Source organism: Nannospalax galili, unplaced genomic scaffold, assembly GCF_000622305.1.
Source record: "Nannospalax galili isolate Female #2095 unplaced genomic scaffold, S.galili_v1.0 scaffold2758, whole genome shotgun sequence".
NCBI lineage: Eukaryota > Metazoa > Chordata > Mammalia > Rodentia > Spalacidae > Nannospalax > Nannospalax galili.
This window is the reverse complement of record NW_008340930.1, coordinates 21,725-40,835: the sequence shown is the minus strand read 5'-3', so window position 1 is coordinate 40,835 and position 19,111 is coordinate 21,725. Positions and strand designations below refer to the sequence as shown.

At 36.6% G+C, this 19,111-nt stretch overlaps 1 protein-coding gene across 1 annotated transcript in view; it reads right to left on the bottom strand.

Annotated features, from left to right (window-relative positions):
- The window catches only part of Polk (DNA polymerase kappa), a 52,576-nt gene that overhangs the window by 23,751 nt on the left and 9,714 nt on the right, over positions 1-19,111 (bottom strand). The window contains exons 4-6 of the mRNA XM_008836076.2: positions 10,992-11,144; positions 7,475-7,606; positions 1,813-1,966 (exon numbers count right to left, since the gene is read on the bottom strand). Of these exons, the coding sequence (XP_008834298.1) occupies positions 1,813-1,966; positions 7,475-7,606; positions 10,992-11,144 (439 nt within the window). The remainder of the gene's footprint in view (positions 1-1,812; positions 1,967-7,474; positions 7,607-10,991; positions 11,145-19,111) is intronic.

Genomic DNA, 19,111 nt, shown 5'->3' with positions numbered 1-19,111 from the left:
AAAGAATAAAAGTCATTTGCCTTAAGCCCAATGCAGTTTTTAAAAAAGATTTACTTTGTTTTATGTGTATGTTTTATCTGCATGTATGTGCATTATATATTTGCCTAGTTCCCACTGATGCCAGAAGAGGGTGTTGGATCTGCTGGAAATGGAGTTACAGATGGTTGTTAGCCTCCATGTGGGTGCTGGGAACCAAACCTGCATCTTCTGCAAGAAACAGCTCGTGTTCTTAAGCACTGAACCATCTCTCCAGCACCACAAAGTGAGATTTTTAAGAAAAGTGACATCAAATTTTAGGCCCCACATCTCCAAACAATAAGGTTATGCCAAGAAAGCAAAGTCTTTTGCTCTAAGCCTTTGTGTCCAGAAACCACTATACTTTTTTAAACATTTCCATCTAAGAAAAGAGAGATTCCATTCAACCCTTAAGAAATAAGGTAAAGAAGTTGATGTCTGTGTTAAATTTGTGCAAGTGAGGTGAGCCCCTAATAATGTGAGACTTATAATTTGATGCCATTATACATCTACCTTTCTGATGAAGGACAGTGTCAACAGGTTTCCCTACCACTGCCTCGCCCTTTTGATACTGTCAGGAAGTAACACACATGAAACATGGCTGCAGTTTGTGGTGAATCCCTTTGGGTCACCTTTTCAGTCAGGTGAATTTGGCTCAGGGATTCAAGATGGGTCAGACATTTGAAGTAAGCTTACTTTTGGCAAAGGATTAGAAAATCAGTATACATAACATCTGGATGTTTCTTGGTATTGCTTTGGATAAATAATAAAAGGTTTGTTTGAAAAATCTATGGAGTCATGAAACTTCTGCTTAATTGTATAAAAGAGTCATGGGGCAGTAGGGAAATGGTTTAGTGGATAAAGTACTTGATGGGTAAGCATGAGGACGTAAGTTCAGACCCCCAATACCCACACAAAAAACAGGTTCAACAGAAGGTGGGGATGACAGGTGGCTATTCAGAGCACACTAGCTAAGCAAATTAGTGATAGAGGAAGACACTGACATCAACATCTGAAACACACACACACACACGAATTATAGTAAGGTCTAAGATAAAGAAAGAAGAGGGGAGAGGTCACTTATTTTTGCAGGTTTGAAAATAGTTATAATTATTATACTAGGAACAGATTATAGAAAACCTGGGAAATGTAGAAAAATACAATAACCAGAGGTTTTGATGTTTGGAGGTAACATCTCATTTCTAACAACAACAATGAAAGCCACTTTAAACAGAGAACTTCCTCAGTCTTAATCTAAATCCTTTGATGATTAGATCTTAATAAAATAACCAGCAGGGCGTGGTGGCACACGCCTTTAATCCCAGCACTCAGGAGGCAGAGGCAGGTGGATCTCTGTGAGTTCAAAGAAAATAACTATTCTGTTACTATGTTAATCCAGAACTCTGTAGATTCTTAAAGTCTGGAGATTTATTTAACACTCTCATTTGGAATATATTTAACTTAAAAAACCCACTGGTAAACCAGGTGTGGTGATGCATGCTTTAATCTCAGCAACTTGAGAGACAGTGACAGGTGGATCTCTGTGAGACTGAGGCTAGCCTGGTCAAGTTCCAGGCCAGCTTGGGCTATAGGGAGACCCTGTCTCAAAACAAAAACAAACAAACAAAAAAGCCCCATCAAAACAACAATAAAAATCCTACTTGTATATTTTATGTTCCTGATTTTTCATTTTAATAATGACAATCACCTATGTACACTAATGAATTAACTGAGTTAATTCAAAGGGTTGTTTGTTTTCTGCTAGTTTTTAGTTGATATTTCTAATGAACTGCTTACCAATTTCTACAGAGTTTTCTGCTTTGATGAAATACCTTCTTCTGTCCTCAGGCCAATTTTGTCTTTCTTGTAAGTGCATTGTTATATTCAAGTAGGCTTCATCAAGACTCATGGCCATAAAATTGGGATCATATTCAGCAAGTATGTCCTTAACCTGCAAAAAAAAACCCCAAAAGTTTAAATTTTGCTGTCACAGCAAAACCTCCTTCATATACATCTAAAAACCACTAATATTCTTACTTTGCAACTACAGTAATGATACTGCAATCAATAGCCCATGGAGCTAAGGAATAAATAATTTACTATCAGTGCATATTTGTCAAATTCCCTTTTATATTAAAACAAATCATGAAGAAGGCATAAGTCCACGAAATAGCTTCATCTGATGCAGCCTTTATTTAGCGTTCTATATTCACAGGTATTGAGCAATTCAAATAAATCTCAGACAGTATCATCCTTGTAGGAACAAGAAAAAAAAATGGTTAAAGTATAAGGTAGCTAGTCAAAAGGCGAACTGGGAATGACAGGTCTCTGCTTCTTCTTCTCTTTTGTGGTGATTTTTGTTCATTTAAAAAGGAATGGAGGGGCTGGAGAGATGGCTCAGTGGTTAAGAGCACTGGCTACTCTTGCAGAGGACCTGGGTTCAGTACCCAGCACCCACATGGTGGCTAACAACCATCTGTAGCTCCAGTTCCAGGGGAATCTGACACTCTTTTCTGACCTCTGCTGGCACTGCACGACACAGGTGCGCTTATATACATGCAGGCAATGCACGCATACACATAAAATAAAAATAATAAACAAAATATATTTTTTAAGAATGGAAAGTACGACTATGCTTTAAAGAGTAGATCTATTTCAATTAATCATGATAGGACATAAAACTCTATATTACACACATTAATGTATATATTCATGTATGAAAACAAAGTTCTACTGCTTACTGGAATCTGGAATGGAAAAGATGGTAAAATCTGTAGAATAATTCCATGGTCACTTTAAATGATGGATGAAAGTCTGGAGTTGTATTGTGAAATAACAGAAATACAGAGATTAGAATTGTAGTTGATAGAATTCAGAAATGCCTTTTACAAAGATAACTTTATTACATGAAACTGTGAAGGTTTTTTTTTTGTTGTTGTCTGTTTTTTTCAGTCTTTTTGAGACAGGGTTTCCCTGTAGCCCCAGCTGTCCTGGAACTCACTATGTAGACCAGGCTGGCCTTGAACTCACAGAGATCCGCCTGCCTCTGCCTCCTGAGTGCTGGAGTTAAAGGCATGCGCCACCACGCCTGGCCTTGTCTGTTTTTTAACCACCGAAGTATTAACTGTAATTAGAGGGCATGGCTGTCAAACAACCCACATATTAGGAAAAGATCTCTGCTGAGTTGCTATACTTAGAGGTTTTTTTGTTTTGTTTTGTTTTGTTTTTTAGTCTTTTTGAGACAGGGTCTCCCTGTAGCTCCAGCTGTCCTGGAACTCATTATGTAGACCAGGCTGGCCTTGAACTCACAGAGATCCACCTGCTTCTGCCTCCAGAGTGCTGGGATTAAAGGCGTGCACCACCACGCCCAGCTTATACTTAAGAGTTTTTAAAAGCCGTGCATTATACCATAAACAATTTTTTTGATTTACAAAGTTTTGAAATAAAAATATAACAGAATTAATAAATAAATAAAAATTTTAAAAAGCATCAGAAAATGCTGATACAAAACTTGGCATACGTTTACTTGGAGTCCCTTAAATAGCTTTGTTCTTGTAGAAGAAACCATTTTATAATCGTTGCAAATGGAATCTTTCTAGTGAAAGCAAAATTCTGGAAAGTCTGTACCTGGCAGCCAACTAAGATTCCGAATGAGAAGTGCTCCCTAGAGACACTGCAGAGTGCTTACTAATTTCCTCTACATAGGCTACTGCCATAGGACTAAAATAGACATGCTCCAGTAAAAACCAAGCACTTAGCACTTAAAGCTCCAAGAAGAGCTAAAGTTATTCCACTGGTTTGGATAAAAACAAACAAACAAACAAAACAAAACAAAACAAAACAAAAAACGATGTTCCTTGAGCTTTCTAACCAGGCCAGTAACATTAATGTATTAATTATCCATTTACATGTGAAAACTCATTTGCTATATGGAAATTAACTAGGAAGATCCTGTTCAAATTTGAGAACTTTTTTCCAACTTCTATTATTAATCAGGCTACAGATAGCTAAAAAAAATTTAGTTCTCATTGCCATACTGTTGGAAGTATGACAGAACTTAAATCCTATGGTAGGGTTTAAGATGCTTTCTTAAAGTCTTTATAAGACATTATACTTACAAAGCCTGTACTTATGGTAATTATTTTATTTATTTTTTAACTAGGAATATAGTAAAAGAGGTCGATAATTATCAGTAATTATAGGTACTTTCCTTTTTTTTTTTTTTTGGTCTCTTTGAGACAGGGTCTCCCTGAAGCCCTAGCTGGCCTTTACCTACCACTTTTTCAAAAGTAGGCACAAAGCACTTGAATTAACAGACTTTTTTTGAAAGAATAAAACTGTTTTTGTAAAAGATGTTAAAAGGATATGGGAATGGAGATATTTTCCAAAATAGAAAGGTTTGTTATGATATATAAAGGACGAGACAGAAATAATATACACATTATCTTAAAATTTCTAAGGTCATAGTTTAGTCAACTAGTTTAAGGAACAAAATATATGTCTAATCAAGGTTTATCTGAGAATGTCTGGTTTCTGCCCAAGCTTTATCTACATAGCACATGGTAATTAAAAGTACCGGACTGGTGGAACTAACCTTCTTGGATGTTTAATAGCCATACTTTGAGGCCTATACTAATCTGGTCAGAGGAACCTAAAGGAAAGTTTTGCTCCTTGCTCTCCAAGGTCGACTCAGTTCCAGGGGACTATGGGGCATCTCTCAAAATGTCCTGTAACTATGGTGAGTCATTTGTATTCCTGCTCAGGGAGGCCATGGAGACCCCACCAGATGGACTTGAACCAGTGTCCAGTTTACAAAGAGGAGGAAACACAGAGGAAACATTTCCTCCATGCTTCCAAGTGAAGCCAGCCACAGCTGAGTAGGACCCTTAATTTATCTTCACATAGATGGAACTGGTAAAAGAAAGGAGCCAGGGGCTCCTCCCAAGCCCATGTGACCCCTTAGGAACAGATCCTCAAATGACTTGAAAAGTAAAAATAAACTAGTTTATTTGGGCCAACTGTATTGTCTTAAACACCCAAAAGGAAAGTATAACCAAAGATTAAAGTGGTCAGCATATTTCTTTAAGAGTTCAAGGGATTACACTTCCCAGACATTAGGCTTAAGTCCATATAAAATGTTATTTAAACAATTATTTCTCATTGATGATTTTGTTTCTAAGCAGAAAGTGCTGCTCAGGTCTGCAATACTTTAGTGCCCACCTGTAACTAAGGGAGATAACCCACTATTGTTCTAAAACGATGGAAAAATTTGTTCTCTCCCCCTATCTAGAAACCTTTGAGAGGGAACTGACACTAATTCTATCCACTCCAACAGCTACCAAAGTGCCTTAGAACAAATCCTGAGTCCATCACTCTTGAGTCCAGCCTTGGCAGACAAAAGAAAAGTGATGAGGAACCCAACAGAGGGATGCTTTTGGAAGCTCTTGTCAAGAAATCCCAATGGACTCTGATAGGAACATTTGAAATTTGCCTGACTTTTTTCTGGTTCCCTGTTCAGAACTTGCAATGCTAATTACTCTTGCCTTTACTTCTCCTTCACATCTCCTATTCACCAGTCAATTTCTTTTCTCCCTAAAGATAAGAGTTATGCAATTTGGGAGTCTTTTAGATAGACCCACTGAAGGGGTACTCCAATTGCCTCACCCTGCATCCCTGTTCAGCATGGAAGAAGCCAGAGTGGATTCCCTATCAGCAATTCAGGTAACCTCTTCAGAGGATGGTGTGATAAGAATAGGAGGTAGGAATTAGCTAGGCAGTTAGGGTAAAAAGACCCCAAAGAAAATTAACCAGTTTCTTGGCTAAAAGTCAAAATGTCCTTGGGACTGTTAGCAACATACTCTGTTCCAAAGGCCAAAAATGTATTTGGAAGCTCTTATCTAATCCCTAAAAGATTTTAGGGTTACCTCTTCAGAGGAGGGGAATGTTAGAGTAGCAAAAAGGCTAATAAAGAAAGTAAGAGAGAGGGAGGGAGAGAGAGAGAGAAAGAAAAGAAAGAGAAAGAGAGAGGAAGGAAGAGAGAAAGAAAGGGAGAAAGAAAGAGAGAGAAAGGAAGGAGGGAAGGGAGAAAAGAGTACACAAGTTTGTCAGAAAGAAGTTATGGGGAGATATGGGAGGAGTTGGAGGGGAGGGAGTGGCTGTGGATTTGATCAAAACACCTTATATGCATGTATGAAATTCTCAATAAAGTTTTTTTTTAAGTTAAAAAAAAGAATAAAACTATTTTAAAATGAGGTGTTATTTCTAGGGAAAATGAGGTGGAATATAAATAAATTAATTTAAAGATCACTTGCATCTCTAAATGGCAATAAGTAGCAGGCCATAGTTTTCTTAAGTGTCTGTATTTAAACAGGTGCTTTTTCTTCTCTCCTTTTTTGATAAAGGGTCACATGTAGCTCAGGCTTGCCTCAAACTTTCTATATAGTAGAGGCTGGCTTTCAACTCTTGATTCCCCTGACTCCAGCTGTGCTTGGATTTTAAGGCATGCTCCAGCATACCCTGCTCAGACAGTAGTCTTTAACATATCTCATTTTATAACAGCAGTCTAAAAGTGATACACGATTTTAACTCAAGAATTAAGATCCAGCACTGTATGACAGGTCAACTGCAATTTAATCCCAGCACTCAGGAGGCTGAGGCAGGCGGATCTCTGTGAGTTCAAGGCCAGCCTGGTCCACATAGTAAGTTCCAGGACAGCTAGGGCTATAGGGAGACCCTGTCTCAAAAAAACCAAAAAAAAAAAAAAAACAAGAAATGATAATAGCTTTTTATTTAAGACAGTTTAGAATTTTAAGTAAACAAATCATTATACTTCACAGATAGTTTTCAAAGGAATGGATTATTCTCTCTTTATTTCTTGGATATTACAAAGTCAAGCAGATCTACACAATTATGAAGCAAGCAAAGGAACTGATCAAATTAAGTGAATTTTGTCACTGTTTAAAAAAGTTCTGATAGGCATGGTAACCCATGTCTGCAATTCCAGTACTCAAGAGGCAGACAGGAAGACTGAAACAAGTTTAAGGTTAGCCCAGGCTTGTGTTCTAGGCCAGCATGAAACAAAGTTAAAAAAACTGATAAAAATTTATTCAGAATAGACTGAAATTAATGATGAATAGATTCTATAAACTAAAAATATAAGGGTTTCCTAGAAAAAAAGTATTTTTCACATTAAGAAAAGCTAACGAGAATTAATTTTATATTATAAATTAAGGTTATATCAAGTTTAGAGATATTTTCTAAGCAGATGAAAAAGACAAGTGAGAAACAGAAGGATGTACTCTGGAACGACAAACAGCTCAGTACTCACCAAAGAAGCTGAAGAAGTGACACTAAAGGGATAAGCTAAGACTAAATCTTGACATTGTAAGGCATTCGGAGTTGAGTGTAGGTGACAGAAAAACCAGTGAAAGGATGTAAGCAGGGTGAGGCATTCACTTACCTCTTTACTCACAGCTCTATATTTGTCAAAGTTTGGGGGCACTATAATAAGTTGTGGGCAGAGTCTCTTAGCAATAAATCCTGGCATGGCTGCACGAACACCAAACCTTCTTGCATGATAATTTGAAGTAGACTGAAAGAAAATTGACCGCATGGGGAAAAAATAAGCATTCCTAAGTGGACATATTGATCAGAGCATTCATAAGAAATACATAACTGATGTGCATTTTTCAATTCAAGGGCATTTCTTTTATAAGCCACTGTCCTGAACCACATCTTGACTTTCTCATGAAACCATAGCCCTGTCTCACTGCTACTCCTTAATTTACAATGTGATACAAAGTGTTAAGTAGGACTGTACTAATAAAAAATTCTTTTAAATTAGGTGTGGTGGTGAACATTTGTAATTCCAGCCATCAGGAGACAAAGGAAGAATTGCTCATTTGTGGTTCAAGGTCAGCCTGTTCTATACAGCAAGATTCTGCTCAAAATAATTTTTAATAACTGTAATAATTCAACTGTAAACCTAAAAATTTACAGCCAAATTTGAAAGAGATGCATCCTACCTCAGGAAAACGTTATTGAATATGTCAATTGTGTTGTAATGATATGCTTCTTCTAAGTATGTTGTTATTAAATAAATCATTTAAAAAAAACATTAAAAAAAAACATTTCCAGTAACTAAACTTTAATGGCTTTAAGGCATTCTATAATATAGTATATATCTAAGTCTGGATATAGTGGATATTATATGAAAGTAATAGTAAATAATACAGAAAAGATATAAAGTACTAAGAGAATACCAATAGTATACACGTTACATAAGGTAATAGTATAGAAAGTATTACTACAATATAACATAGAATGAATATCCTTATCCAAAATGTTTGAGACCAGAAGTATTTCAGAATTTAGTTTTTCAGATTTTAGAGTATTTAAAGAGCTCTTACTAGTTAACCATCCATGATCTGAAAATCTGAAATCTAAAATCTTTCAAAATCCAGAACTATTTTTTAATGTATATGTATACGTATTCATGTGCATGCAGGTGCATGACCAAAACTCAAGATTTTTTAGTAATAAACTTCATATTTCTGGGATCAGGGATGCTTAACTAGTAGTATACTTTTAGAATTTGCACTATTTGCAATTTTGGAATTTTTTTACCTAGAACAAAAAATTAAAGACTTAGTATCTGGTCAGCAAAATTATGTCTCTAAAATGAAGTTCTTAAACCTTGAAAAGATCTTTTAAAAAAATGAGTTTTATATCTTAAAGCTTGAATATGTTTTTTGGTGACAATGTCTTGGCTAGCAAATAGACTCAAAAGTATGAGAATGTAAAGAGGATAATATTGAATAACTCCTATTCATGATGATGTTTGCCAACAGTCCATGTCAATGTGGTAGATCATAATATTTATAGAAAAATGTTATCACAAATGGAAATATTTGGATTCTAAGTGAGAGCTCAAAGAAATGCAAGACAGACAATCGAATGATGGAATTACTTCAGAAAATCTTGACAGAACTCCAAACTACACTAAGTCTTGCCTAGTCCTCTGGAGGAGGAAGTAAGATGGCACTAGAAGGCAAACAAGTACTTCATATATAAATAAATCCCATGAAACTGATATGCAACCTAGCTGTATTGTAGAAATGGAGCTTTAGGCATGAGTTCCTCAGTTTGGGGGTTTGTAGTACACTGTAAACTGCAGTCACAATATTTTTACACTTATTCTTAGGAAAAGGTGGATTCTAGTTTCTTTTCCCAAGTGATCAGTCTTATGACTATTTAAACTGAAAGAATGTGAAGGAAGTAACACAATGTGAGTCTTTGGATGCCTTCATCTTAAGAAGTCTGCAGCTTCTGCTTTTCTGGGAGAGGGAGTGAGTCCACCACCACTGTTAACGTATTTAGTATAATTACTAAACTATAATTACTTATAGTTACATTACTAAATGAAAAGGTATCACATGGAGATGAGGAAATTCAAAGATTGGAAGACATTCCAATCACCTTAGTTGAAGTGCTAGACCCGAGTAAAGTCATTTTGGAAATCCCAGCCTCAGTTAAATAGTGCTAACCCCAGGAAACAGAGTGGAGCCCCTACTGAACTCTGTAAATTGAAGAATCATGAGGCAAAATACACTGTTATTTATTAAGAAGGGGTTGCTTATGCAACAATGGAAGATGTTGCAGAGTCTAGAGTTTCAATTCTTAGTGCCAACTCAGAACATTTCAAAAATCCACCAAATTCACCAAAAATTTCTACTGTAACATATTAGTCAAGAATGTACTATCATTCCCACTAACTTGTCCTAAGTCTAAAACAATTGTACTTCAACTCCCTTCAGAAGGGAAATCTATTAGTTTAGCACATAAAAGGGATTAAGATCTCTGTTTAAATATAGAAAATAATCATTTTGAATTTGGAAATAACTTTTAATGGAATAGAAATTGTTGGTCAGAAAATATTTGTAGATTTCAAAAGCAGTGGGTTTAGTTCAAACAGAGCTACAAAAAGTGTGTTTGTGTGTGTGTAATTATCCACATATACAATCATAAATAGTGCTATATATTCTTTATTAAAAAATTGTTGGTTTGTAAGGAAGGGGAATACTGCTTCATCAAATATTGTTTCAGAATCAGATGGGTCAGTTGCTTACTTGCCCATGAAAGATTATGGTTTCATAATAAAATAATAGTAGGAAGTAGGTTTACAGTTCTCTAAGGTATTTGAAGGAATCAGCGACAGGGAAGAACTTTCCTTGTTTCTCTACTATTTTTCTGTGTCACCAAAACCTATTTATTCTAGCTGCTACTTATAATTTCCAACATGTTTTTAGCCACAGGCAGGTTTCATGGTTACCTTTACCTTAATTTAGGACAGTGAAAATAAAAAGCAACATTGTAATCAGAAAAGGAAGAGAGTCTTGAGTTACAGAAAAAAACAATTGCATTCTAAATATATTAATGAACTATGTCACTCTAGAATAGGTTTGGCATATGTTTTCTGTTGAAGTTCAGAGAGTAAATAATCACTTTAGGTTTTGAAGATTATATGGTTTATGTTACAATTATTCAATTCTATCCAATTATGCTCTTTTAATAGGACAGTAATAAACAACTATGACTGTTCCAAGAAAGTTATTTACAAAAATGTGACAGGCTGGATGTGGCCTGCAAGCTAGTTTGAAAACCTCTGGCTGAGCATAATGTTTTTTTTTTTTTTTTCAACTCTTTGATTTAAAAAGCTTTTGAAAATTTTAATTTGCAATGCAAAGATACAATGTCACTGTGCTATATTACTGAGTTTGTAACTTCAGGCAAGTTATTGTCTGAGTTTGTTTTTTTTGTGAAATGGAAATAAAAATTAGTACCTTCAGTAATATTGAAAAGGTTCACTAACTGAGCACATATGTAAGAAACCTAGAAAATTATTCAGCAAACTGGTAAAGCTCACTAGCCTTACTTGAATATCCTATGAAATTTCTGTTTGATCTTCACCTACTTACCAGCATACTCATTGACCCCACAGCAATGGGTTTATCCTTTAATTCTGGATTGTCCCTCATCTCTACAGCTGCATAGAAAGCATCCATGTCAACGTGCACTATGGTATTGTTCAAATTCCGGTTCCGTTCTAGTTCCATTGCAAATCTGTCAACCTTAATTTTAAAAAAGTTAATGAATTTTTAGACAACATAATATTGAAACATAATTATTAGTTTTAATTTAGAGCTATTTTCCTGTCTCATCTGTCAGTTTACTCATTCACTCATCCTCTTACTCATCCATAGGTGCGTATTTGCTGGTGTTCTTGGGTGTTTACAGGTATATAATCTACCGTTCTTTATTAAGGTTGGTAATTGCTTCTTTTCTTTCTTTTTAAAAATTTTTTAAAAAATACATGTGTATGTGTCTATGTGCATGTATGTCACACATGTGTGCTTGCAGAGGCCAGAAGAGGGCATCAGATCCCCTGGAGCTGGAGTTACAGGTGACTGTAAGCTGCCTGATGTGTCTCCTATCCAATTATGCAATTCTATCCAATTATGCTCTTTTCTAGCCAATTCTGCCATCATTTTTGTAAATATGCAGGTAAGTGACTGCTTTTATTTTCACACTGACAGCCTATTTTTATTTATTGTGTGTGTACATGTATGCATGAGTATGTATGCCCACCCGTGTGTGAGTGTGTAAAAGCCAGAGTGCCTTGGGTGATTTCCTCTATCAATTTCCCCTTTATTTTTTTGAGACAGGGTTTCTCAATGAACCTAGAGCTTGCTGTTTTGTTGACAGGCTAGTGAGCCCTGGGATCAAGCCTCTCCCAGGCTTGAAGTTACAGCCACATGCTGCCACACTTGACTTTTACAAGGCTGCTGGAAATCGAACTCAGATAGTGAACTATCCTAACTGCCTGTATCAAAATGATTCTATGCTGTATGATTTTTGAAGGACTTACTATAATTGAAAAGTTTCAATTTAGGTAAATTAAACAATCCCCATTTGACTCATAATGTTAATATCTTAAAATAGGAACAAAGGAAATGAACGATCAAAGATTATACCTCTGGCATACGATGTGCTGCTGAATGATAATGCACACAGAGTAAACGTTCCCCCTGTAAAATTATCTTTACAATGCTAAAACAGATACAATGGCACTCTACACAAAAACCGAAAACCTAAGATGCAGCTTATTCTTCATAAAACTTCAATATATATCAAATATAACAGAAGAATTTTAATATTTAAAGAATTTTTGATCTTCAAAGAAAAATAACTGGATTGAAAAGAAAAAAGAAAAAAATGAAAGCAGGAGGTGATAAAATAGGTGAATGAGACAAAGGGTGTGTGGAGCACTCTTGCTCTCCGTTGGCTGTTTCTACTCATGCTAGTTCATACTTTTCCAGCTGACCCTGTAGCTAGTGGTAGCTACTTGAATTTTGATCTCTGCAACACATAAGTAATTTGCCTAGACCATTAAGGAAAGCCACAAGAAAAGAAAGCTATTAGGTATGCTGCAACACACAAGGAGCATACAACAGTGCCTGGTACATGGTACCAGCTCAATAAATAAAATCTATTACTAAAAGAATCAAAGGACAACTATATAATGTAGCAATCAAAAACAGAAAAATAGCCCCAAATAAACAAGTGGGGGGTGATCTATAAAATGAAAGCAACTTCCTGCACACAGAGAGTCACAAAGGTAGAATGTGCTCTCCCAGGCTGAACTTTAGCCTTGTCCTCAGCCTGGAGAATGTCTGATTCATGGCCTTCCTTAGCATTAGTGAGACTAGCTGCTCAGGAGCTACTGATTAAAACTGTAATTCCTCTCTTAGAAACAATGCTATGAATCATTTTTCTGCAGCAGACAGTGTGAGAGTCTGCAAAAGGCCTACGCCTGTTCAGTCTGCAACAATGGCCTGAGGTACTCTGTGCCTTCCTTGGGGTGTTCCTCTGTCTAGAATGCTTTTCCTAGCTCTGTCACGGCTTTTAAAGCTTAGTTAAAATATCTGTGTAGCTTAATTAGATCTCTGTCCTCTGTGCCAGAGAATTTCATGTTCTCTTATTTGTTTTCTTGCTTTTACCATGGCCCTTTTTGTATCGGATACTAAACTCTGAGTTCCTTCAGGAGAAATATCTGTCTTTAAAATTCTTCTCCTCAAGAGAGAAAGGAAGGGAGATAGGAAGGAAAAATAAAATTAGTTATCAATATATTAAAGTTGGTTAAAAGAAAAGAAAGCAGCTTCTTACAGTGAGATACCATCATTAAGCTAAGCTTTCCAATTTTACTCTAGTTTATCATCCTGATTTTAAACTGTTTTTTCTAGTACTTCAATTCTGAACTAGGCAACAGTACCCTGACTAAGGTTGACAAATCAAGAAAATTAATAATAAAAAATATGCCTAAAATATGAATCAAGTAAGATAAGGGAGTGGCATGTAAAATATTTTGGGATGGAATAATCTAGAAAAAAAAGATAAATAGAAAACAAGCCCAATTAGGGAAAATCCTCCTCAGACTCATAAATTAATGCTGTGACAGTCTCTTCAGGAATCTTCCCTCTCTTTTGCTTAATGCAAGTGTGCAGTTGCCAAAGGGAAAGCTCACATGACTCACACACTCCACTCTCCTTGGCTGTCTCTCATTAGTCACCCTTGCCTGAGCTCTTTCTACAGCTCCCAGAGGCACACTGCCACTGCTTTGGAAGTTTCTAATACTTTCGTCCTCATTCATGGTTTCCTTTCTTAACATTTTCCTTCCCAGTGAGTTTCACATTCTGACCTGAGGCTGTATAACATGTACCCTCTTCTAGCTGGGCATGGTGGTGGACACATTTAATCTGAGGCAGGAGGTAGAGGATCTCTGTGAGACCCAAATCAGCCTGGTCTGCATAGTGAGTTTCAGGCTGCTGGGGCTGCAGGGAGACCCAGTCTCAAAAAGACACACACTCGCACACACCCACTTCTTTCAGTTACTTCTGAGAACACATGGTGTGAAATGGGTTACAAACAAGGACCTTCAATTTGCTAATAGCACTGATACTTTAGTTACCTGACAGTGGGCAAGGTCCTCCTTCTCATCATTACTTTCCTTATTTGTAAGGTGGGACTAAACTAATAGCAGAAGGTCCTAAAGGAAATAAAAGAGATGCTCATGTACAGTGCATGTACAGTGTTCTTTGGAAGGCATGCGGCAAAGAGGGCTTGCTGATCAACCTCTCATTTTAAGGTAAAAGTGGAAATTACTGAGTATCTGTATTGTAATACATCAAGTGCTTCTTGTATTAACTCATTTGCTGGTCAAAATAATTCTGAGATCACAATTATTACCTTATATAAATAGATGAGAGAACCAAATCACAATTACCTTAAAGAATCTGTCCTGAGTCCTAGAAAAGGTAGATCTAGACTTGGAAAACAACAGGTTACCCCAAAGTCTGTTTTCCTTCTATTATCTTAGATGTCTCTCTGAAATACTTTTAAAAGTCTTTAACACTGAAACAAGTTCAGACATATTCTAGTCATATATTTTATACCCACATTATAGGCTACGTGCTATTTTAAAAAGCCTCCAATTCTATTGCATTTAAAATAATATTTAGAAAGAATACTTTTCATTTTCTTGATTTAGCATTTCCTAAAAGACTACTGAGTTAATCCAAGTTAGTAAAGTCAATTGCTGAAATAGTCAAAATGCACTGATTTGCTGTGTAGTATCCACTTAACATGGATGGTATTTACTACATTTATGAACTCATTGGAAGATATTTTAGGAGTTGTAACAATGACCACATCTGTAGGAAGTCTAAAAAGGTTGAAGCAGGATGGAGAATACTCAAAAGAGGTTCAGAAGGAAGAGCTTGGTCTACACCTGCAGTTTCTTCCCTTGGCTTGACTAGCAATAATCACGTTATCAAATCCTACGGAATAAAATCTAGCATGTGGAAAATTTATGACTAAAATAGAAACACATTCCTCATGAAAGCATCTCTGCTCTCTTAGACCTTCTTGACTCTTGAGGACTTCCTCAGCCTCCTCCCATTTATACAGCTTATTTTAGAGGAAGCGCAACAAACGAAACAATTCAACAATCAACATAAAACACATTTCCTGCTGTTCCTGTTGCAAAAGATACCAGAGAGGCGCAACTAAAACTGGAACAAAACCCGAAGTTCTGCTACACAGTGGGAGGCATTTTCTACTCCTTCAGGTTACCAGCACGTAAAACTTCAAAAGTAGTATAAACACCCCAAGATTATTACAATGAAACAAACATGTTCCTTTGTGTCTATTAAACTTTTATTAGAGGTATTTGTAGATTACAGAGCAATTAAACTTTAATGTCCAGGAAGGGCATTGCTTAAGGAATAAGATCAATTTTAAACAATATTGTTTAGGATAGAATAAAAGTTTTAAAGCTTGAAAAAAACATCCTTCACCCTTTAAGCTGCAACATATTTGAAATTTCTTCTCAATGAAAGACACCATCAAGAGATTAAAAATCAAGTCAGACCAGGAGAAAATATTTGCAAAATCAGAGCAGATACATGACTGATATCCAAAGTATACAAAGAATTATTCTTCAAACTCAAAAATCAAAAAAACTAAACAATCTGATTAAAAAATAGGCACAAGGTCTTAGTAGAACACCTCACCAAAGAAGATATACATATGGCAAATAAATATAAGAAACGATGTTCAAAATTCTATGTTATTGAGGAAATGCAAATTAAAAGGAAATACCATTATCCTGCACATCTATTAGGATGGTCAAAATCGAGAACATCGAGACCGGCAAAGGCTGGTACGAATGAATAGCAAGAGGACACCTCATTCATGCTGGTGAGAATGCAGAATGGCACAGGCACTCTGGAGCACAGTTTGGTAGTTTCTTATAAAAATAAACCTTTTTTTAAAAATCACATGACCTGGCACATCACATTCCTTTGCATTTACCTAACAGAATTGAAAACTTGTGCTCCCACATAAACCTGAACATGGATGTTCATAAGCAGCTTATTCATTAACTGCCAAAACTTGGAAGTAGCCACCACATCCCTCAGCATGGGAATGAGCTGCACATTCAGGTAACGGAATAATATTCAGCACTTAAAGAAGTTGGGATACTATATCATAGTTTGCATGTTACTATAATGGTGAAGACATACAGTTATAAATTTGTCTACAGGCATTACTGGGTGGCACAGCCACCAGCTTCTTGGGGCCAGCATCTTTCTTGGTCCCCAGGAGCCCTCTGGGTCTGTTCCCACTCCCATCTCCTCTTGCATTCCTGGGCGGCACAGCCACCAACTTCCTGGGGCCAGCATCTTTCCTGATCCCCAAGAGCACTTGGGGCCTCTTTCCAACCTCATCTCCCTTTGCATCTCTCTGTGGCACAGCCACCAGCTTCCTGAGGCCAGCATCTTTCCTGGGTAAGTTCCATGGCGCCCACCATGCCTTGACTCCCCTAGCCTCATTCACCCTCCCACTTCCCCCACCCCATCTGTCCTCTAAGCCTGGGCACTGGCCCATTTCTTGTCTTGGCACCCCAGACCCTTTGATTGACCTCTTGGCCTGGAATCCCCAATTCTTCCTGATCCCTTACATCCAGACCAAACCAATTCCTCCTTGTAGTCCCCAGGAGAACTCAGGGCCAGTTCCCACCTCTACCTCCCTTTGCACCCTGGGCGGCACAGCTATCAGCTTCCTGGGGCAAGCATCTTTTCTGGGCCTTTGTCCCAGGCCAGCCCGGCCTCTAAATTCCTGAGGTCAGCATCTTTCCTAGAGGGATCCAGACCATATGAGAAAGCTTGAGATCATCTGATCCTTATCCGAATTAGGTCTCTAGGGGAATTAATGAGCAGGAAGAGGAAAGCAATTTGGCCACTCCAGTATGAAATCAAAAGAGAGAAACTGAAGCCTAGACCAATCAGATTTTCATGCCCAACAAGTAAACCACAAAGGAACTTTATTATTTTGTTTACAAAAAAAAAGCAGATCTAAACAAAGGAGGGCCTGAGCCTCACAAAGGAATTAGAAACTACAAAAGAAATCCACATGTCAAAGTCACAGTGAAAAAAATAACATGAAAAATCCAAATAATATATTCCCACCAAGTACAAACAGTCCTGTAGAGGAGTACAATGAGAACCTCTAGAGATAACATAGGACATGGAACTCAAAAGAACAATTATATACAAGATAAAAGAATTCAGTGAATTTAAAGAACACACAAAGAAATCAAAGAACTGAAAGAAGATAGGGATAAACTTCTGAATGATTCAGAAAAGAGTTAAAAACATTGATGATTACTCAGGTTGAAATGAAAAAAGAAGTGAAAAACTCAGTAAGCCAATTAGAAATGACAGGAGAAAGTCTCACCAATAGGATGAATGAAATGGAAGACAGAATATCAACACTGGAAGATAAAGTGGACGAACTAGACCACTCAAGCAAAGATTATGAAAAATTTAAGAAAATAAAAGAATGGAACATGCAGGAATTGTGTGACACCAAAAAAAAGGCCCAACTTACGAATCATAGGCATACAAGAAGGAGAAGAATCCCAAGATAATGGTATGGACCAGATCTTCAACAGCATTGTAGAAGAAAATTTCCTTAAATTAAAGAAAGACATGCCCATACAAATACAAGCATATAGGACTCAAAATAGACAGGAACAGAAAAGAAACTCTACAAGGCACATCATAGGGAAAGCATGAAATGTACAGAAAAAAGAGACAATATTGAAAGCTGTAAAAGAAAAACAAGTCACATATAAAGGAAAACCCATCAGGATTACAGCTGACTTTTCAATGCAAACTATGAAAGCAAGAAGAGCCTGTACCAAACTATTCCCAGTTCTAAATGACAACAGATGCCAACCCAGATTACTATACCCAGCCAAAATTCCAAAATGTCTATTATAGTCAAAGGGGAAAGAGAAATCTTCCATGACATAAATAGGTTGAAGGAATTCATGTCCACAAAACCAACCCTTCAGAGAGTTCTGGAAGCAATACAAAGAGCTAAAGAAAGGAATGACTATACCCAAGGAGTTGTGGAAAGAAATCCAATGAAGGTATAACAGTGGAAAAGCACAGCTATATCAAGAATGTAAACAGAAATAAAAATGACAGGATTCAATACTCGTCTTTCATTAATAACTTTAAATAATAATGGTATGAACTCCCCAGTAAAAAGACACAGACTAGGTGAATGGATCAAGAAACAAAACACATCTTTTTGTTGTCTGCAAGAAACTCATCTCACTTTCAAGGACAGACACTATCTCATAGTGAAAGGATGGAAAAAAAATACCAAGCTAATCGTACTAAGAAAAAAGCAGGTGTAGCAATTCTAATATCTGACAAAATAGACTTTAAACTAAAACTAATCAGAAGAGATAAAGAGGGAAACTTCATTCTGATAAAAAGTACAATAAATCAAGAAGATATTACAATCATGAACATATATTCACCAAACTCTGGTGCACCCAACTTCATAAAAACAATACTACAGGACTTTAAGGTCCAGATTAATACCAACTCATTAATAGTAGGGGACTTCAATACCCCACTGTCTCCATTAGATAGGTCAACAGGGCAGAGAGTTAACGGAGAGACATCTGAATTAAACAATACCATATATCAAATGGACTTAACAGACATCTACCAAGTATTCCACACAAGCACAAAAAGACATACTTTCTACTCAGCACCCGATGGAACCTTCTCCAAAATCAACCATATACTGGGGCACAATACAAACCTCAACAAATACAAGAAGATTGAAATAATTCCACGCATTCTATCAGATCACAATGCAATAAAGCTTACAATCAACACTCTAAGAAGCTCTAATCACCACATGAACACATGGAGATTAAACAACACACTCCTGAATGATGAATGGGTCAAAAGAGAAATTAAGAAAGAAACAAAAGTATTCTCAGAATTAAATGAAAGGGCAATACAACACAACAAAACCCCTGGGACACACTGAAAGCTGTCCTTAGAGGGAAGTTTATAGCACTAAGTGCCTACATCAAAAAAACCGGAAAGAACACAAATAAATGACTTAACATTGCAACTCAACACACTTGAAAAGCAACAACAAATGA